The 19,231-nt window shown below is 36.1% G+C and overlaps 1 protein-coding gene across 1 annotated transcript; it reads right to left on the reverse strand.

Annotated features, from left to right (window-relative positions):
- Positions 1 to 64: 64 nt before the first annotated feature.
- On the reverse strand, positions 65 to 18,202 carry LOC127444156 (NACHT, LRR and PYD domains-containing protein 12-like). Its single transcript, XM_051703380.1, has 14 exons — positions 18,052 to 18,202; positions 12,517 to 12,781; positions 12,058 to 12,216; positions 11,855 to 11,908; positions 9,916 to 11,704; positions 7,886 to 8,059; positions 7,629 to 7,803; positions 5,431 to 5,600; positions 5,148 to 5,321; positions 4,650 to 4,696; positions 4,350 to 4,478; positions 1,775 to 2,096; positions 1,217 to 1,405; positions 65 to 663 (listed from the first exon to the last, which is right to left on the reverse strand). Exons 1-12 carry the CDS (start codon positions 18,088 to 18,090, stop codon positions 1,891 to 1,893), a joined length of 3,381 nt encoding a protein of 1,126 aa, XP_051559340.1. The 5' UTR covers positions 18,091 to 18,202; the 3' UTR covers positions 65 to 663; positions 1,217 to 1,405; positions 1,775 to 1,890.
- Positions 18,203 to 19,231: the final 1,029 nt, after the last annotated feature.

Raw genomic sequence — 19,231 nt, forward strand, 5'->3', positions numbered from 1 at the left:
AAACATTTTGTCATGGCTATGAAATAAATAAATTACAATCTGAAAATTAACCAAACATTCATACTTTTGTTGCATATTTATTTATTTTTTGATCCAAAATAATATCAAGGCAGATTTTATAGTATATTACAGAGTACATTAGTTTTAATGGGAGAGATGAGGAATTCAATTCATGGTTTGGTGTGCTCTAGACACAATTGAATTGTGTAAATTAATTACAATTAATAATAATAATAATAATAATAACAAATATTTTCTTAAAGATTGGCAACTCAGTTCAATTTGTTGGAATTTTGCAATGAAATTAAAATGCGTAAATCTTTATACACACTCGCACGCACGCACACACACACACACACACACACACACACACACACACACACACATATATATATATATATATATATATATATATATATATATATATATATATATATATATATATATGTAGGTTCCACTGTTAATCAACCCTGTTACCCATGGATGAGTCTTTCATTAATTTACAGTTGCATAGTGACATTGTCTGGATGGATCAATAAATGACACTATCAGAGGTGATGTTGGGTAATTGTGCTACAGCATAAACAGAGGAAGAACCAAACTGTAGTCAGGATGATCATTTGCAAGATGCATCTCTTCATAATCATAGATGGTATGAGTGGCCTGAAGTGAAAGAAGAAAAATGATGAAGTGAAAAAAGAAACACATATATGTTGTTTGGATTATATTAGACCTTATTTTCTTCCCATTTAAACCGTATACTCCTTTTTTCACTCGCTTCTTTAGTTTTTCCAGTGTCTCCATTGGGCAGATTTTCGGTGGAGCAATGAACAGCTCCTCTGAACTGCAGTTTTGTTTTATGACACCAGATGGCAACAACATTTATCATTTAGTGCGTATGTGTGGGACCTGATAGAATATGCAGCTGCAATCCAGTTTGACTATGAAATTGCTTTGAGTTTCTATAAAAGATGCTATAGCAAGTAAAATGTGTGTGTGAAAGTGGTAGCATCTTTCTTTGGTGTCTGCCTGATATAAATAAATGCTAATAATCTAAACGCCAACAGCACCCCTATAACTGACAGAGTAATGATGATTGTAAACCTTGAAAAACAGACACCAAAACCATCCTAAATGTCCTGTTACTGAGGACAACGGAGAGAAACTCGACATACAAACAGAAACTTGGAGGATTTTTGTAAGCAACACAACACACCCGATTGTTGTTTTGATGACAATGAAGTAGAAGAGGAAGCTGATGATGATAAAAGTAATGAAGATGAAGGTGATAATGATGATGCAGATGTGACAGGTCTGTTTGATGCTGGTTTAGTAGTGTAGAATGAAACTGTTGTGGTAAGTTGAGGTGACCTCCTCTTTGATGTGGTTGATGTACTTGGTGTGACTGAAACAGAAATGTTCATTGGATTTAATGTCCATGACATCATTTTTGAAAGTACTGCATAATCTGTAGTTGATGGAGTTATTTCAGATGCTGCGCTAATCTGATGTGTATAATCTAAGGTTAAATTACAAAGCAATTCTTATACTGTATGTGCTGAGCATGAATTTAAGTATATTCACACTTTTCATGCTTACAGCCTTTTTATTGTGATAACAAGTCACAAGTCTAACCGCAAATGAGAGATTCTCTATTTTAGGAAAATAAATAAAAATCAGATCTTACATAAAATATTTAGGTAAGAAAGCAACACAAAATATTAAATGAAATGAAGACAATGCGTGTTAATAACTTTCCATTTCTGATATCTACCTGAATCTTCCTGTAGTCGTCACGTATGAGTTTATCTATAGCACACCAGTTCTGTCCTCCATCCTTTGGTTTCATATCTGTTATAGTGACAGTGAAGATTCCTCTTCTGTTGTCAGTCAAAGAGAATCTCTGATCTCCAGGTGGCATTCCAGACTTATTGGGTGTATATCATTTTCTGAAGCAAATGGCACTATGGAGCTTTGTCCTTTGCAGAGGTATTTTATGTTACTTTCATATTCTGGCTTATATGGGTATCTGATGTGAACACTTCCTCCCTCATATGAAGTGTATGTCGTCACCCCTGCATCTGCACAGATCACATCTAGATGGACAGAAACGGTGCAAACAATGAATTGCAACTAATTATAGAAGAAATAAACTGCATGTTGGAAAACTGGTAGTTTTTCTCTTCAGATATCATGCACACAATCTGTTAAACAAAGCTGATTAAAGGCACTGAAGATACTTACTTGAGATGTAGATGGATATAACAAAAATACTGAACTGATGATTTCCACACATCTGCCTCTGTTTAAACTTTTGTTTGCAATCCTGTTGTATTTCTCTTTCTTTCACCCTCTCTTTTTGACTGACAAATATAAATAAATACACTTCCTCTCACAGTTGTTTTACTTCATGTGTGATGAGTGTTACAAAAAGTCCTCCTTTTACTGGTGCAGCAACAGACATCAGACAAACCATTGACCTCTTAAAATCAAGCCATGTCTGTATTATAGGATGTATTACAGAGTATTGCTTTATTAAATCTTAAGTTTAACAAACCCATGATGGTGTAGCTACAGAATCCACTTGCAGGGCTATGCTAACCAGCCAAACCTTCCAGCCCTCGGGCAGAGAAATGCTCACACAGGAGTGTAAGTAAAAATGTTTTTCAGAAGATGCAAAAGCTTTTAAAACATATTATTCACAATACATTTTAATGTCTGGCCTTAATACATTGCTGATTTGTAATTCCCTACATTGCATTGCAGTCACTGGTCAACACCGGAAGAATTTAGGGAAGAAAACCAAGTCTTCATGGTCTTCATTGCACCATTCCTCTGCAGTGCTGTAACTACACCACAATTCTGCATCAGCATTATCATGAGCTATAATGAGGTACAATAAACAGAAACTGCTACAGACAAGTATGAATGTAGGAACTAAAAAATTGGACAGTTGTCAGTAATGCATCAGACATGGCAATTTCTAAGGAGTAAAAGTGGCTGCTAAATGAATACATTAAAATGTAAATGCTGTATATTTTTATAGTGGAAGAAGTGCCAAGATATGTGCTAATCTGCCTCTTCCACCAATTGTTTTCTGTCAATTGTCTTGGCATCTCCAATTCACAGCTTTTCTTTGATGTTGTAACAATGCTCCAGAAGAGAGAAGAAGGAAACTCGACAGCTGATTGAGGAAACAGTCTTGTGTGACATCTCTCGTAGAATAGTTTCATGCTAATTTTCAACTAATCCATTTTTCTTCATGGTACATTTTCTATACTATTTTTTGAACATTTAATTATGTGACTCAAATAACTTTGCTTGTTTTAAAGGTCTCAAAAATCTCTTTATTCCTTATTTGATTATAACTTCTGTTTTCTCATTAATCACTGTATCAATATTACCTGTGTTCCCAGTCATTTTGACTGATACATTTCCAATAAAAATTCAGTTTGCATTCAAAATGTTGTTAAATCCTACGTTTTATCAGTTTCTATAAAATACGTTTTTCCTTACAATACAATATTATAAATAATCAACTTTATTATAGTCCAATAAATGAATAAATTAAACATACATGTCCTCCTTCAAATGTTTTTTCCCCCAATTATTGGGTCAAAATAGCAGCGTACTTCCGGCCTTATACAAAATCCTTTTGATTTATAGCACATTAACAAGCTTCTTTCCCCTTGTTTTAAATATATACCTCACTAAATCTGGTTAGATGTATGCTTAAAATGAGAAAAAAGCAATTTGCCAAAAGGGTAAGAAAGATAAACTTCGAAATACTTTTTCTGGAAAAAAGTTTTGATTTCCTAATGTGCAAGTTTGGTTCTCAAGTAAACATTTCTTGTTTTAAGACAAAAATACTGATTAAGAAAATGATTATCTTGAGCTAAATAATGTTATTCTGAAAAGGGCTTCAGGTTACTCCATCTGACATAAAGACAAAGTGCCACTATCCACCTTAAATCCGGCATAAAGAGGTTCCTTAAAGGAAGTGAGGAATGTGTGTAAGTGTGTGAGTGTGTGCGTGTCAGAAACACTGTAGAAGGACAAAGTGCCGGCCGTCGAGTCCACATACACTCCTGCTCTGCACGAACGAGTGATTGGAGTCATTATATTAATGTCTTCTTGACCATGAGAAACGTATATAATCGCTTCACAGGTAAGTTTCCATGAAACATTGTTGTTTCCAAGATTACAGGTGGGCTCCAAAAAATCAAATTCATCATAATTCCCTCTAACTATATCTTTGTATGTCACCCCCACCACCCCCTCTGACCCGCTCCATTCAGCCTCCCAGTAACAGCGTCCAGTCAGACTCTCTCGACACAGAACCTGCTTACTGTGCTCAAATCTCTCTGGATGATCAGGATATGGCTGTTTCTCTGTTACTCGTGTCACCCGTCTGTTTTCATCAGAGAGACAGAGCTCAACATGTGCTGTGTTTAGATCCAGTGTGAGATCACAAGCATCTGTGAGATAGAATATATTTTACATTAGAGAAACAAACCATTGTTTTACTTCTACTTTTATTAGTTTATTTATTTCTACACATATTGTTTTTTATTATGTGTGTAAATGTGTATTTCCTTTAACAACGGCAATACAAAAAATGAGAGAAAGAATGGTAGATGCAGACTTACACTTTCTTATCCCTGACTTGATGAAGTGTTGACCATGAGGATCAGTTCTGCAGAAATTAAATAAGTAAATAATATATTAACAATGAAGAAAAATGGTCATAAGTAGCAAATAACAGAAAAGTATTTGCATGCTTCTTTTAGACATGTACTAGGGTCAATGACAAAAATCTAGTTTAAAACACATTTGCTATATTCTGTTTCTTAATATTGTTAAATAAAATGGTTTCATGCATTTTCAAAAAAAGTTTTGTTTGTATTCAAATGGCTTGTTGAGGCAGCCACATGATCCAAGTTTAAGGGAATATCTTTTTGAATAAATTTTTTTAATGCACTTTAAGCAAACGTACAGTATTAGGTTTGTATGCACATTTTGGAGATTTTAATAGCATCTTGTTTTTTCCATCCAGCATTTTTTTTTTTGCAATATTCCAAAATTAAAATAAATAAATAAATAAATAAATATGTGAAGGGAAAAGCAGCTGTTGACCCACTACTAACTTGAGCTTGTCCAGTTTGCAGTTTGGATCATCAAGTCTCTCAGAGAGCAGTTTGACCCCTGATTCTCCTGGGTGATTGTAGCTCAGATCCAGCTCTTTCAGGTGTGAAGGGTTTGAACTCAGAGCTGAAGCCACATAACAACAGCCGACCTCTGTCACCATACAACCAGATAATCTATAGAGAAATAAAACAAATGACATCACTACATTTCTACAAAAAAGAGAGGAAACATAGGACAAAACAAAGAAAAACAGACTCACAAAATGTTCTCTTAAAGTCTTACCCAAGTACCTCCAGTGTACAGTTAGAACTCTTCAGTGCATCAGCAATCAGCTTCACTCCTGAGTCCTGCAGGTCATTATTACTCAGGTCCAGCTCACTCAGGAGGGAGTTTGAGCAAAGAATCAATGCAAGAATCTCACAGCTCTTCTCAGTCAGGTTACACCAGCTCAACCTGCATTAGAAAATTACAAGATATTCTCTAATAAATCATACACTCATTGATCACTTTACTAGAAACACATGTACACCTACTTATTCATGCAATTACCTGATCAATCAATCATCATGAGCTTCAGTTAATGTTCACATCAACCATAAGAATGGGGAAAAATGTGATCTCAGTTATTTCGACTGTGGCATGATTGTTGGTGCAAAATTGGCTGGTTTGAGTATTTGTTTAATTGCTAAACTCCTGGGATTTTCACGCACAATAGTATCTAGAGTTTACTCAGAATGGTACCAAAAGCAAAAAACATCCAGTGAAATGGTACTTCTGCAGACAGAAATGCCTTGTTGAAGATAGAGGTCAATGGAGAATGGCCAGATTTGTTCAAGCTCACAGAAAGTCTGTGGTAACTCAGATTGCCCCTCTGTACAACTGTAGTGAGCTATACAACTATAGCTTCTCAGAACGCAAAAAGCATTGAACCTTGAGGTGAATGGGTTACAACAGCAGATCACGTTGGGTTCCACTTCTTTTTTTGTGTTGATTTTTATCCCCTTTTCTCCCCAAATTGGCATGCCCAGTGTGCTCTAATTCCTCATGTTGGTGCAGTGACTCACCTTGATCTGGGTGGCAGAGGACGAATCTCAGTTGCCTCCGCTTCTGAGACAGTCAGCCCGTGCATCTTGTGCAGACCTAGTGCATGAGAAGGCTCACGCTATTCACTGCGGCATTCACGCACAACTCACCATGCACACCACCGAGAGCAAGAACCACCATATAGAGACCATGAGTAAGGTAACCCATGTGAGTCTACCCACCCTAGCAACGGGGTCAATTGGTTGCTTAGGAAGCCTGGCTGGAGTCACTCAGCACACCCTGGATTCAAACTCACAATTCCAGGGGTGGTAGTAAGCGTCTTTGCTTGCTGAGCTACCTAGGCCCCAGGGCTCCACTTCTGTCAGCCAATAACAGAAAGCTGAGGCTGCAATGGGCACATGCTCACCAAAACTGGACAGTTAAAGACTGGAAAAACATAGCCTGGTCTGATGAATCTCTATTTCTGTTGAGGTACACAGATGGTAGACCCACTGCAGCCTCAGCTTTCTGCTCTTGTCTGACAGAAGAGGAACCCGACATGGTCTTTTGCTGTTGTGGCACATTTGCCTCAAGGCTTGACATGTTGTGCATTCTGAGATGCTATTCTGCTCACTACAATTGTACAGAGCATTTATCTGAGTTACTGTAGCCTTTCTGTCAGCTCGAACCAGTCTGGCCATTCTCCGCTGACCTCTCTCATCAACAAGGCATTTCCATCCACAGAACTGCCACTCACTGGATGTTTTTTGTAATCTCTACAGAGACTGTTGTGTGTGAAAATCCCAGGAGATCAGCTCTTATAGAAATACTCAAACCAAGTCGTCTGGCACCAAAAATCATGCCACTGTCGAAATCACTTGGATCACATTTTTCCCCATTCTGATGGTTGATGTGAACATTAACTGAAGCTCCTGACCCATGTCTGCAAAATGATATACATTGCACTGCTGCCACACGATTGGCTGATTAGATAATCACATGAATAAGTAGGTGTAAAGGTGTTTCTAATAAAGTGGTTGTTGAATGTATACTATATATGTACATTTTACTTCTGCTATTCCAATTGTTTTCAGTGACGAATCTCAAAAAAATTACTGCCATTTTCTTATTTTTTCCATATTACAGTTGTACAACAAAATTAAATTGAAAAGTCAAATCAGCGAAAATGACAGGCAGTACTAAGGGAATTCTACTATGACGTATAAACACTACAATTTAAAATAATATTTATTTATTTTTTTACGTTGTGATAATGAGAGTATCATATTGACCAAAATGTGCGTAACTTATGCAAAAAATATCATAATGTAAAAAAAATCTTAATTGGGCTTCATTTTCTCTATGCAAAACATAATTTCTTATTTGTTTCTTTTGATTTAGGAGAAAATAGGACAAGGAACTTTTCTTGAAAATCACCCAAATATTGTTAATACTTTCCTCAGAATTTTAAGTTTACACTCTGTGTTGTCCATTCCATGTAAGAGTTGTTGAAGTCCAGAGTCGTGCAGATCGTTGTTACTGAGGTCAAGCTCACTCAGATGACATATGATCATCTTGAGAGCAGACACCAGCTCGCTGCAGCTGTCCTGGCCAAAATGACATTGAGCCAACCTGGAATAATTTAATTGCAGCATTACATTTTAGACTAGTTACAGCTGAAAAATGTTTTCAGAGAAATATAAACAGTGACAACCTCAGTGTCTCTAGTTTACAGTGAGGACTCTTCAGTCCAGAACAAAGCAGCTTCACTCCTGCTTCAATACTGTAATTGTCACTCAGGTCCAGCTCGCTCAGGGGGCAGTTCTCTAACTGAAGAGCTGAAGCTACAGTTTCACAGCATGATTCTGTCAGTCCACAGTCTGAAAACCTGTCAAGATTGCAAGAATTCAGCCAAAAAAATTGATCAGCAGTCATTTAGAGTTATTAGCCTAGACTCATTACTCATTAAGTTTAACTAAATGAGTTATTACAATAAAGCAAAAACTGAGACATAAATGTATCAAGAAACCATGCATTACAAGTAATACATTAAATAGGAGCTAAGCTTCTTGCAGAGGCTTTTACTGTGCTGACTATTATTATTCATCTTTAAGCACAGCAAGCTATAATCACGCAAAGACGCTCTACAAGAAGTTGCATCTCTCAATTAATATGAGAATTGCATCTCCCATTAAAACCACCACCACTAAAAATATTAATGTTAGTAATCGACCACACTAAACGACTAATCAGTTGTTGGATGACTAGTCAATTAGTCTAACACCATGGCACATCCCTAGTGACTATATACAACATATAAATGCACTGTTGACTGAGGTGTAATTTAATAATTCCTATTGTTATTTACTAAGTGTGATTGCTTCTCTCTCTGTGTTTGCAGCAGAACATATGCTGGTAGTAAAGACTGACAGCATTAGCAACAGTAACTAAGTTGAAAGCGCTTTGCAGAGACCCACACAGCTTTTTATTAACAAGCTTTCCCTCATTTTCCCTCGGAATTTAAAGTGAATGGAAGCAGAGGTTATGTTAACTGGGGATTTTTCGTTATTTACAGAATTTTTAATCTTCCAAAATGTTGTCCATCATTTTAACAAATAATATTTTTGGAACATGCATTCTATACCATGCAGCGGCATTTCGCATAACTGTCATAGAAACAATCCTCGAAAATTCCTACCAGCAGACATTTCAACCAGTACCCCAGCAAACACAGAACGTTCCCCTAATAGCATATGGTTCCCCCTTCAGTTATGTTTTGGGGGACCAATTCCCAGGGTCTATTTTATAATTTACTGAGCTGCCTTGCTATCTCTTGCCTAATTGAAATGGAGCCTCATAAGAGACCGGTTTGGAGCATTCTATATAGTCGACAACTCCACTGTCATTAAAATAGCGCTCCTCATGCGCAGCACATGGGAGACTCGACTCAAAATGGATTTCCTCCAGGCAAAGTGGAAGGAACAACAAAATACTCTGAGCATAAATATGAATTGCACATGCAAATTTGGGGTAAAATAGTCAGTTTTATACTATAATGAACAATTATTTACTTTTCAGTACTGAATGGATTCTAAGTATTTTTGAATCTTGAATTGGCTTGAACACGGTGCATTCTGGGATGGCCTACACGGGGAAAATGCATATGATGATACACTAGAATTTGTCCAAAATGAGATATGCATTATTAAAATTCCTACCTTTTGGAACAACCTTCACATCAGGAGTGTGCCAATGATGCCTTAAAATGCTGCCTCCGGAGGAAGCTCACTATTTTTGGAACGTACCCCTAATGTTCTAGGAACGTTCATTTTAAGTTCTATTTCTATCATAAACTATTGTTCCCAGAACACTGCATGGAGGCTTTTGCATGACAACCTAAAGAGAATTTAAACAAAACATTCCCTAATGGTTATTTTTAGGTTCAATTTTTATATCCATGAACCAACCTTCCCAGATCATTGCAGGGAGGTTTTTGTGGGACAACCTCAAAAAAATGTATACAGTTGTAGCTAGTATTTCGATTTAACCGGTATATCGCCTCCCCCTAAACTGCACAATGATGCTAAAATTATTTATATTTCAGTAAGCCTTTTATTTCATGTAATACCCTCTCTTTAAAAGAAACAAATATTTCAAGAAATCATGCACTTCATAAAATATACTAACAATAACTTTGCAATATCACACAAATAAGAAGAGGAAGAAGGGTAAAAATTTACTCACAGGGCTCTTTTGCAGCATCTCATTACTGGGACCAGTCTCCTACATCCAGCATACGTTGGGTTGAACTTCTTTGGGTTGAACTCATCCAGCACCTCTTCTGACATCAGAAGCACATAGACCAGCGCAGAGCAGTTTGAGGTGGAGATCTTTCTACATTTGTCAATGACATCTGAACTCAGATATTTCTTGATTTGCTGGTACAGGGATCTATCATGCAGCTCGAGGATGCAGAAAAAGTGGTTGATGGATTTGTCAGGACAAGTATCGTTGTTTTGTATTTGCTTGATGTACTCGATAATTTTATTGATGCTTCTCTTACTGTCCTCTGTTTGGGTCAACAAGCCAGTGAGGAGTTTTTGATTAGACTCAAGAGAAATGCCCAGCAAGAACCGGATGAAGAGATCGAAATGCCCCCTCTTGTTTGCCTTGGCTTTATCAATAGCTTTCTTCAGCAACTTGTACAGCAGGTCTTTCTCGGGACGTGAATTCTCCAGGAAAAAATCAAGCTCCTCCATGTTCTTGTTCAGGTAGCAGAGGAACATGTGCAGAGCAGCAAGGAATTCTTGGACACTCAGATGTATGAAGTAATAAACCTTCATCTCGTGAAGCACAGAGTCTTTCTTAAAGATCTCAGTGCACAATCCCGTAGTCTCTGACACTTCACTTACGTCAATGCCGCAAGCTTTCAAATCATCTTCGTAGAACATGATATTTTCCTTCTTTAGCTGTTCAAATGCCAGTTTAGCCAACTTTGAGATCATTTCTTTGTTTGAACCCAAGAGCTTTGTGCGATCTCTTTCGGTTTTTTCATCATACTTTTGGTTCTTCATGTTCATCTGTATTAGTAAGAAGTGAACGTACATTTCAGTAAGTGTTGAAGGAATGTCTTCCCCATTGTTCTTGATGAGAATTTCATGAAGAACAGTAGCTGCGATCCAACAGAACACTGGAATGTGACACATGATGTAGAGACTACGAGATGTCTTAATGTGTGAGATGATTTTAAAGGCCTGAGTTTCATCTGTGATTCTCTTTCTGAAGTATTCCTCCTTCTGTTTGTCAGTAAATCCTCGCACCTCTGTGAATAAACCCATATACTCAGGAGGGACTTGATTGGCTGCTGCAGGTCGTGAGGTCACCCAGATGAGAGCTGATGGAAGAAGTTTCCCTTTGACTAAACTTGTAAACAAAGCATCAACAGATGACCGTGTATTTACAGAGTGCAGTGAACTGCAATTGAAATTCAACGGAAGACGACTCTCATCAAGTCCGTCGAAAATAAAAGCAATTGTACAACTTTCATACAAATTTGTATCCTTCAGTTGTTTCAGTGCAGGATAAAATTCCTGTAGAAACTCATGGAGACTGAACTCCTTATCTTTAATCAAGTTAATCTCTCGGAAAGGAAGCAGGAACATGCAGTCTACATCCTGATTGGCGTTTCCTTCAGCCCAGTCCAGAAGGAACTTTTGCACAGAGAAGGTTTTTCCAATGCCAGCAATTCCCTTGGTCAGAACAATGTTACCCTCTGCCTTTTGTCTCAATAAGCTAAATATGTCATTGCAGTTGATTGGTATGTCTTCTGATTTTGGGATTTTGAAAGCTCTGTCGATCTTCAGAATCTCGTGTTCATGATTGACATCTGTAAAATCACCTTCAGTGATAAAGAGTTCTGTGTAAACCTTCTTGAGATGCGTTTTATTATCTTTTTTGCCCTCAAAAACACGTTCAGTTTTCTCCTTCATGTAGTCTTTGTGTTTTTTCAAGATTTTTAGCAAGACATCATCCTCTGTGAAACAAAACAAGAACACAAGGACTTCATTTCATGTTGTACATCAACATTTTTTCACCATAAGAACAGTGATATTTTTTTAGTGTAACGTGATTCAATGAGACTAGGCAGAAAATATATTTATAGACAGTATAAAGTTGTTTATACCTTGTTTTCCTGCATGTTTCTCAGATAGATGTCCCTCTGAGGGTGTTTGCAGCCCTATGAGAAGAGCAGCAGTTATCAAAAAAGTGGACAGACATGTGACAACTAATGCAACAAAGCAGTAATGACTCTTATTTATTGAAACTTTATGTTCTGGTACGTAAGGTTGGCATTATGTTAAGAGTGTTATAGTGTTGTGATCATACCAATAGCACCAGTAGTTGAGGTGACGTTGAAGGTAACTGGGCCAGAGATAACGTTTCCAGTGAGTACAGGAGCATTTACATTTGCACCTGTTTTAGCATTTAGATCAACACTGACTCCAGTCTGAGGTGGACTGCTGATCTGCACTGGAACACTGTGCACTGAAATACATTTTACATTTACATTTATGCATTTGGCAGACACTTTAATCCAAAGTGACTTACAGTGCACTTATTACAGGCACAATCCCCCTGGAGCAACCTGGAGATAACTTACACTGTGGCCTTGCTCAAGGACACAGTGGTGATGGCTGTGGGAATTGAACCAGCAACCAGCAACTGATTACCAGTTATGTGCTTTAGCCCACTACACCACCACCACTCACTGAAATAGAGACAGAGAGATTCATACATTGTTTTACATTACAGCTTTAACATGAGTGATATTCTTTCTTTTATTACCTTCCTTGTACTTGTTCTCTAACTGTTCAGACAGCTGGTTGTGTTTCATCTTCTTCAGGATGTTCAGTGTGAGCTTCACAGCTTCTTCTGGTTTAAAACACTTGACCATCTGATCCACTGTATCAATGGCATCTGCATTTTCCAAGTCATCAGCTGAAATTGACCCTTCTTGTTTTAAATGAAATTTAAACCTCTTCAGTTTGTTTTCTTCCAGCTCATCCAGTGTTTCCAGAAGCTGCTCTGGAACTGATGCCATCTTGTCTGCCTAAGTCTTTAGTATAAGAACACATTAGAGAAGTTGTTTGATCAGACTTGGTATTCCCATGTAAATAAAAAAAAAAAAAATAAAAAAAAAAGAAGACAGCTTAGTCATTTTATACTTACAGTATTGTAGTTCAATCATCATTCACATAAAAAGAAAAAAAAGAAAAAGAAAAAGAAAAAAAAAGAAATCCATTAAATACTAATTATTTAACAATTAAGCTCAATTGACAGTAATTGTGGCATAAAGTTGATGAGCACAAAATTTAGTTTCGACTCATCTCTCCTTGTCTTAAAAAAGAAGAAGCAAAAATCAAGGTAATAGTAAGACAATTTCAATGGAAATCAATGGGGCCAATTTTGGAGGGTATAAAGGCAGAAATGTGAAGCTTGTAATTTGATAAAAGCACTGTGAAAACTTGTGTATTATTTGAGTTATAAAGTTGTTTTATTCATCATTTTTATAGTCGTTTTAGGGTTTACAGCGTTATGTCGTCATGACAACAAAGTTGTAAAATTGGGTATAACTTTACACAGATGCAGTTAGTAAGCATGTTGAAATAGAATTGTTTACGTCATATGGCTATACTTTTGAAACAACTATTTTAATGTTTACGGATTGGCCCCATTCACTTCCATGGTAAGTGTCTCACTGTAACACAGATTTTTGATTATTTTAAAGAAAAGGAGGGACGAGTGGAAATTACTTTTTGTGGTAATCAACATTATGCCACAAATGCTGTCGATTGAGCTTAGCTTGTATTGAACCCAGCTGGGATGTACACAGGGGTGGCTCGGTGGCCCAAACCACTGCCCCTTTGCCCTCCTGGGCTGAGGTGCCTCTCAGGACAAAGAAATTATATTTGCAAATATTCATTTTGAAGATGCTTTTTATCCACAGTGTCAAAGCAATTAATACACGATGAATAGTAAAAATCTCTCCGCATATTTTTTTATTGTTTGCTTATGTAAACGTGCTACACCGCTGTTGCGTCTCAGCTCTTGTTTTGCAGGGCAGTGGACCAGGCGCGATGGGGGAGGGGCGTTTGACACTTGAGCAGGCCCAAATGCATTAAAAATTTGCATTTGTTTATAAGGTGAACAATCAGATGGCAGAGCTAATGTAAGTCTCTAAAAATGTATACTTTCATTTATTTATTTTTTTCTTTGTTATTGAAGTTAAAGGGTTAGTTCACCCAAAACTGAAAATCCTCTCATGATTTACTAACATGTAAACAGGTGCCATTAGTCTGATGGCTGTTTGACAGTCCAAAAATCATATTTAGGCAGCATAAAAGTAATCCACACGACTCCAGTTGCTCAATTAATGTCTTCTGAAGCAAATCAATAGGTTTGTGAAAAAAATAAATTGACAATTAAAACTTTAATAAATCGCTTCCTGCCAGCATTCGATGCATCAATGATGTAAGCACAATGGTACGTTCACGCGAGAATTCGGAAGCGCGTCCTTTGTTTACAACAGAGGAACAACGTCATGTGAGAGTTAGTTCATTTCAAACAGAAATATAGCGCTGAGCATAAGCAACGATTTAACTTTAAAAACATTTTATTTATCGAATTTGTGTCTTACACAAACCTATCAGTTTGCTACAAAAGACATTAATTGATTGACTGGAGTCGTGTGGATAACTTTTATGCTGCCTAAATATGACTTTTGGACCGTCAAACAGTCAGCAGTCTAATGGCACCTGTTTACTTGCATTGTATGGACAAACAGAGCTGAAATGTGCTTATAAAAATCTTCACTTCAGTTCTGCTGAAGAGGGAAATTATTATTTTTGAGTGAAATAACCCTTTAAATGTAGGCTGTCCAATTACTACAACTGCTGCACAGCTAAATCATAAAGTTATAATTTACTCGATAAAGAATGATAAAGTGACCCCTTCAACAGTTGCTGAACTGAATATATGAAGCAAGATGTCTTTTACAATTTATGGTGTATTAAAGTATATATATTAGGGCTGAAACGATTAGTCGACGTAATCAAAAATTTTCATTGTCAAATAGTCGTTTGATCTCATTTAACACAACATGAGATCATTTGAAACGCTAATGATGATGCGGGAGAGCAGCACTTCAGCTCGCGTTTGATTAAGGAGAGGAAGAAAATACATCTTACAGTCCAGACACACTCCAAACTTTCCAAACAGATTAAGGTGATGTAGATTGCAGAGTATGAGGGAATTATAATACAAAAATGCAAAATAATTAAATACAGAAGCAGTGTCGTCCTGACGTGAAATAAAGTGGAGCCATACATGGCATTCTGCTGAAACAAAACTTGTCTGTGAGAGTGTCTAAAAAGGAAACACCCTGGCATTATATCTTTAATGAGCCACTTATATGAGTCGCGTGAAAAACGGCGTGAGAGTGTTTCAGTTTTTCTCCCGGCTGATACACTGTCCAGCGCAGAGACGATCATCCCTCGCACACACTTGCTGCAGCTAGATTATAACGTGATGGATCGCGATATAGTGGATCATAATATATGTCACGGTGTGTATCTTATCATGAAAAAATCAGCGATATGCAGCTCTATTAATAAGAGAGAGTTTGTTTTTTGTGAGATAAAAATTTATCGAAATCAAGTGAACAAAAAGGTGAGAGAGTGTAGTCTTAGCCCATTATACAATGCAAAAAAATTGGTTTTTGATTTGTCTTTTTTGGTTTGTTTTCCAATATAAATATCTAAAACTCCTTTAAAACAATGTACATTTATAGCAGCTATACTGCAGAAGAAAAAATGTAATCTAAATATTAATTTTAAAATATTTTAAAATATCTAAAAATCCTTAAAACAAGATGCATTCACCTGAGAAGCAGCATATCAGATATTTCAACTTGCTTTTAGAGAATAGATCTTGAATATAAGAATATTTTGTCTTTACTGCACTCGCAGAAGTATAACCAAGTGAAAAAATACACTTATATACAAAATACACTTATATTTAAAACAAGTCTAAATATCTCATATGTTGCTTCTCAAGTAAATGTATCTTGTTTTAAGGATTTTTAGATATTTTAAATGGAAAACAAGACAAAAACACTTGATAACAGGATTTTCTGCAGTGAATTTCTTTACAGAATTAAACTTAATAAAAAGTATTTTTTTCTTTAATTCAGTGAATGTCATTTAGAGGTATTTTTAAAAGATGATTTTGTCCTCTTTATTGTTAGTAAGCACGTTTAATACAACCTTTTAAGTCAGGGAACAAGCTGAATAATCGGTTTAGAGCTAATGATTAATCGTTGCAATAATCGCCGAATAGTCGAATAATCGTTCTAATAATAGTTAGATTAATCGATTATCAAAATGATCGTTAGTTGCAGCCCTAATATATATATATATATACAGTACTGTGCAAAAGTCTTAGGCACATAAGATGTTTCACAAAAGCATTTGTCTTAAGATGGTTATTTATATCTTCAGCTTTAGTGTGTCAATAGAAATTATAAATTTTAGACTCTCAAACATTACTTTTGCAAATAGAAAAGATTAGAATAGAAGAACAGGGAGCCCTGCAACAGATGTCATGGTCCCCACAGAGCCCCCCACTGAACATCGTGTCAGTCTGAGATTACATAAAGAGACAGAAGCAATTGAGACAGATTAAATAGATAGAAGAACTGTGGTGAATTCTCCAAGAAGCTTGAACATCCTATCTGCCAACAACCAAGACAAACTGTGTCCAGGTGTACCTAGGAGAATTGATGCTGTTTTAAAGGCAAAGGTGGTCACACCAAATATTGATTTAGCTTTTTTTATGTTTACTGGACTTTGTATGAGATTAAGTAATAAAAGAAAACTATTTATGGCATTATTTTTTGAAGACATCCTCACTATGGAACATTTTTCACAAGTGCATAAATCTTTTGCACAGGACTATATATATATATTATAAAAAACGTAACACTTAAGTAACCTTGGAATTTATCTGCATAATGTTAAATAACACCAGTGGCATGTTTATCCCCGACAAAACGTAGCAAAACGTTTATTTAAGCGGAAATGGTGGTGAGTTGAACACCCTGTAGTGTTACGCAAGCGTTGCAACTAGGGCAGCTGAGAAGGCCATTCTTTGCGTTCTTTTCAAAGAATTTTCAGAGCCTGATGAAATCAGTTTAAATACGTGTTTAATACTACAAAATACACTTGACGATACAGTCACTGCCCTTGCCGTCCAGAATAGCAGAGAACATCCCAATAGAGTGAAGGGATATGTGGAAACTTTGGTTCCTAATTATGGTGATCCAACATTTGCCTTGCATTTCAGGATAACAAGGCAAACATTTCTTTAATTCTTCAGTTGTTGCATACATCAAGCTGCAGTGGACACATTTGTAAAGGACTTTAGTTGGATCCATTGTGCGCACTGCATTTTTAATTCGGTGGGGTTATATACACGTCGCTGCTGATTGGGTAACACCTCTGACACACCCACTAAACGAGAGAAAACGTACCTCAAATTCCGTTTCACGCCATTCAAGGAAACATGTCGTTCAACCCGGAAACCGTAGCAAAACATGCACACCATTTTGAGATTGAACATGCCCCAGGTCTGCATATTTGGCATCACATGGTACTGTGCATATTGTATATGTTCAAAATGTGTGTTGCACAGTGTTTGTAGTATCATGCCTTCACAAAAAAGATTGAAACAGAAAGAGAAAGTGCAAAAGGTGGATTCAAAACAAGCAGGTGAATCATGATGAAAATAAATAGCAAAAGATCTTTCAGTCTACAGGAAAGTAGTTTTCCCTCAAAATAATTGGCCATGGGAGGAAGTAATGTATAACTTTCTGTTTGCAAGTAAAGCATGTTTTAAGTTAAACTAATATTAATATTAGAATACTTTTTTCTCAGTTTGAGCCACTGCCCCTCAAATTGTCTGTGCATGGCCCTGCAACCCAGAATATTCCATTAAGTTGTTCTTATGTTACTCTTATTTCCGCCATCCACTTATAATCATATGAACTGTAACATACTGACTAATGTGGCATTAAGACTAAACACGGCACGCAGACAAGGTCAAAGTCTCATGTAGACGAAGAATAGAATGAGCCGATATTCATGTGGACGATAGAAGACCAAAGATGGAGACTTGAGTGAACAACAAACGACAATATATTATCACTATCTATCAGGTTTCTGTCATTTAACACTTGTAAAAATGATGGATGGATGCAAGGAGCGCAATATTAATTGTTATTTAAGAAACTACTCTTTTTTTTCATTCTTAAAAGATACTCACCAGGATAAAAAAAATATGTTGAATCAGGGAAACAGGCATCTTTCACATTAAGGGCTGAAAGCACCAGAAAATATGAAATATTTCCGTGAATATCAAACTAAGCGACACGACACTTGCTCTCAGATACGCGTTACTTTCACTTTTAAATCAGCGGCAGTGTGTTCTCACCTATTTCCGCCTCTTTTACAGACGAAATAAATTCCTCAAGAGTCGTGTTCATCTAATGGGGGCACAGTATACTCTCTTATTCAACATATACAGCAGAACATATCAACTTCCTACCAACGTTCTGTACACCGTACAGAATTACTGGATAATAAATGCCTTCAATATATTTACAATATTCTGTAAAAAAACAGTTAAATTATTTTGTTTGGTGTGTTTTACACTCAAATAATAATAATAATAATAATAATAATAATAATAATAATAATAATAATAATAATAATAATAATCATCATCATCATCATCATTATATTTTTTTAACTATTTTTAAGATTTACACAATTTCATAACAAAATTCCATCAAACTGAATTGTGTCATTTGTAGCAAACCTAAATTAATAAAATGTAAAATATGTAGTTTTTATTGAATTTTGTTAAAAAATTATACAATTAAATTTTATAGAATTTTGTCATGAAATTAAAATGTGTAAATATGTAATAATATATAATAATAATAATAATAATAATAATAATAATAATAATAATAATAATAATAATATATTAGGGCTGTCAATCGATTAAAAATGTTAATCTAATTAATTACATGACATGCCGATAATTAAACGAATTAATCACAATTAATAGCATACATCATTTTTTGCTGAGAATATAGAGAATTCACATACATAATGCCAGGGATTATTTAGCAGAGATGGGCCACTTCTATTTAAATGAATGGGAGAAATTGGAACGCCCAACCAAGGACCTCTAAGCGGCCAACGGATGTAGAAAGGAAGTCCCGCCTTACAGGTAAAAGAGCCAATCACCTTTTAGACACAGCATCGCCTGTCAATCATCTCTAGAACGTGCAGGCGCATCAGCTATACAAGCTGGAAAAATTGCTTGTTTTAGCGTAATATGAGTTAAAGAAGCAAAATTTATGATTTCAATATTATCCCATTTAATTGCTGATTTGAAATATGTTCTTTGATCGTAATCTTGACCGACCGTTTTT

This window comes from Myxocyprinus asiaticus, chromosome 7 (assembly GCF_019703515.2).
Source record: "Myxocyprinus asiaticus isolate MX2 ecotype Aquarium Trade chromosome 7, UBuf_Myxa_2, whole genome shotgun sequence".
NCBI lineage: Eukaryota > Metazoa > Chordata > Actinopteri > Cypriniformes > Catostomidae > Myxocyprinus > Myxocyprinus asiaticus.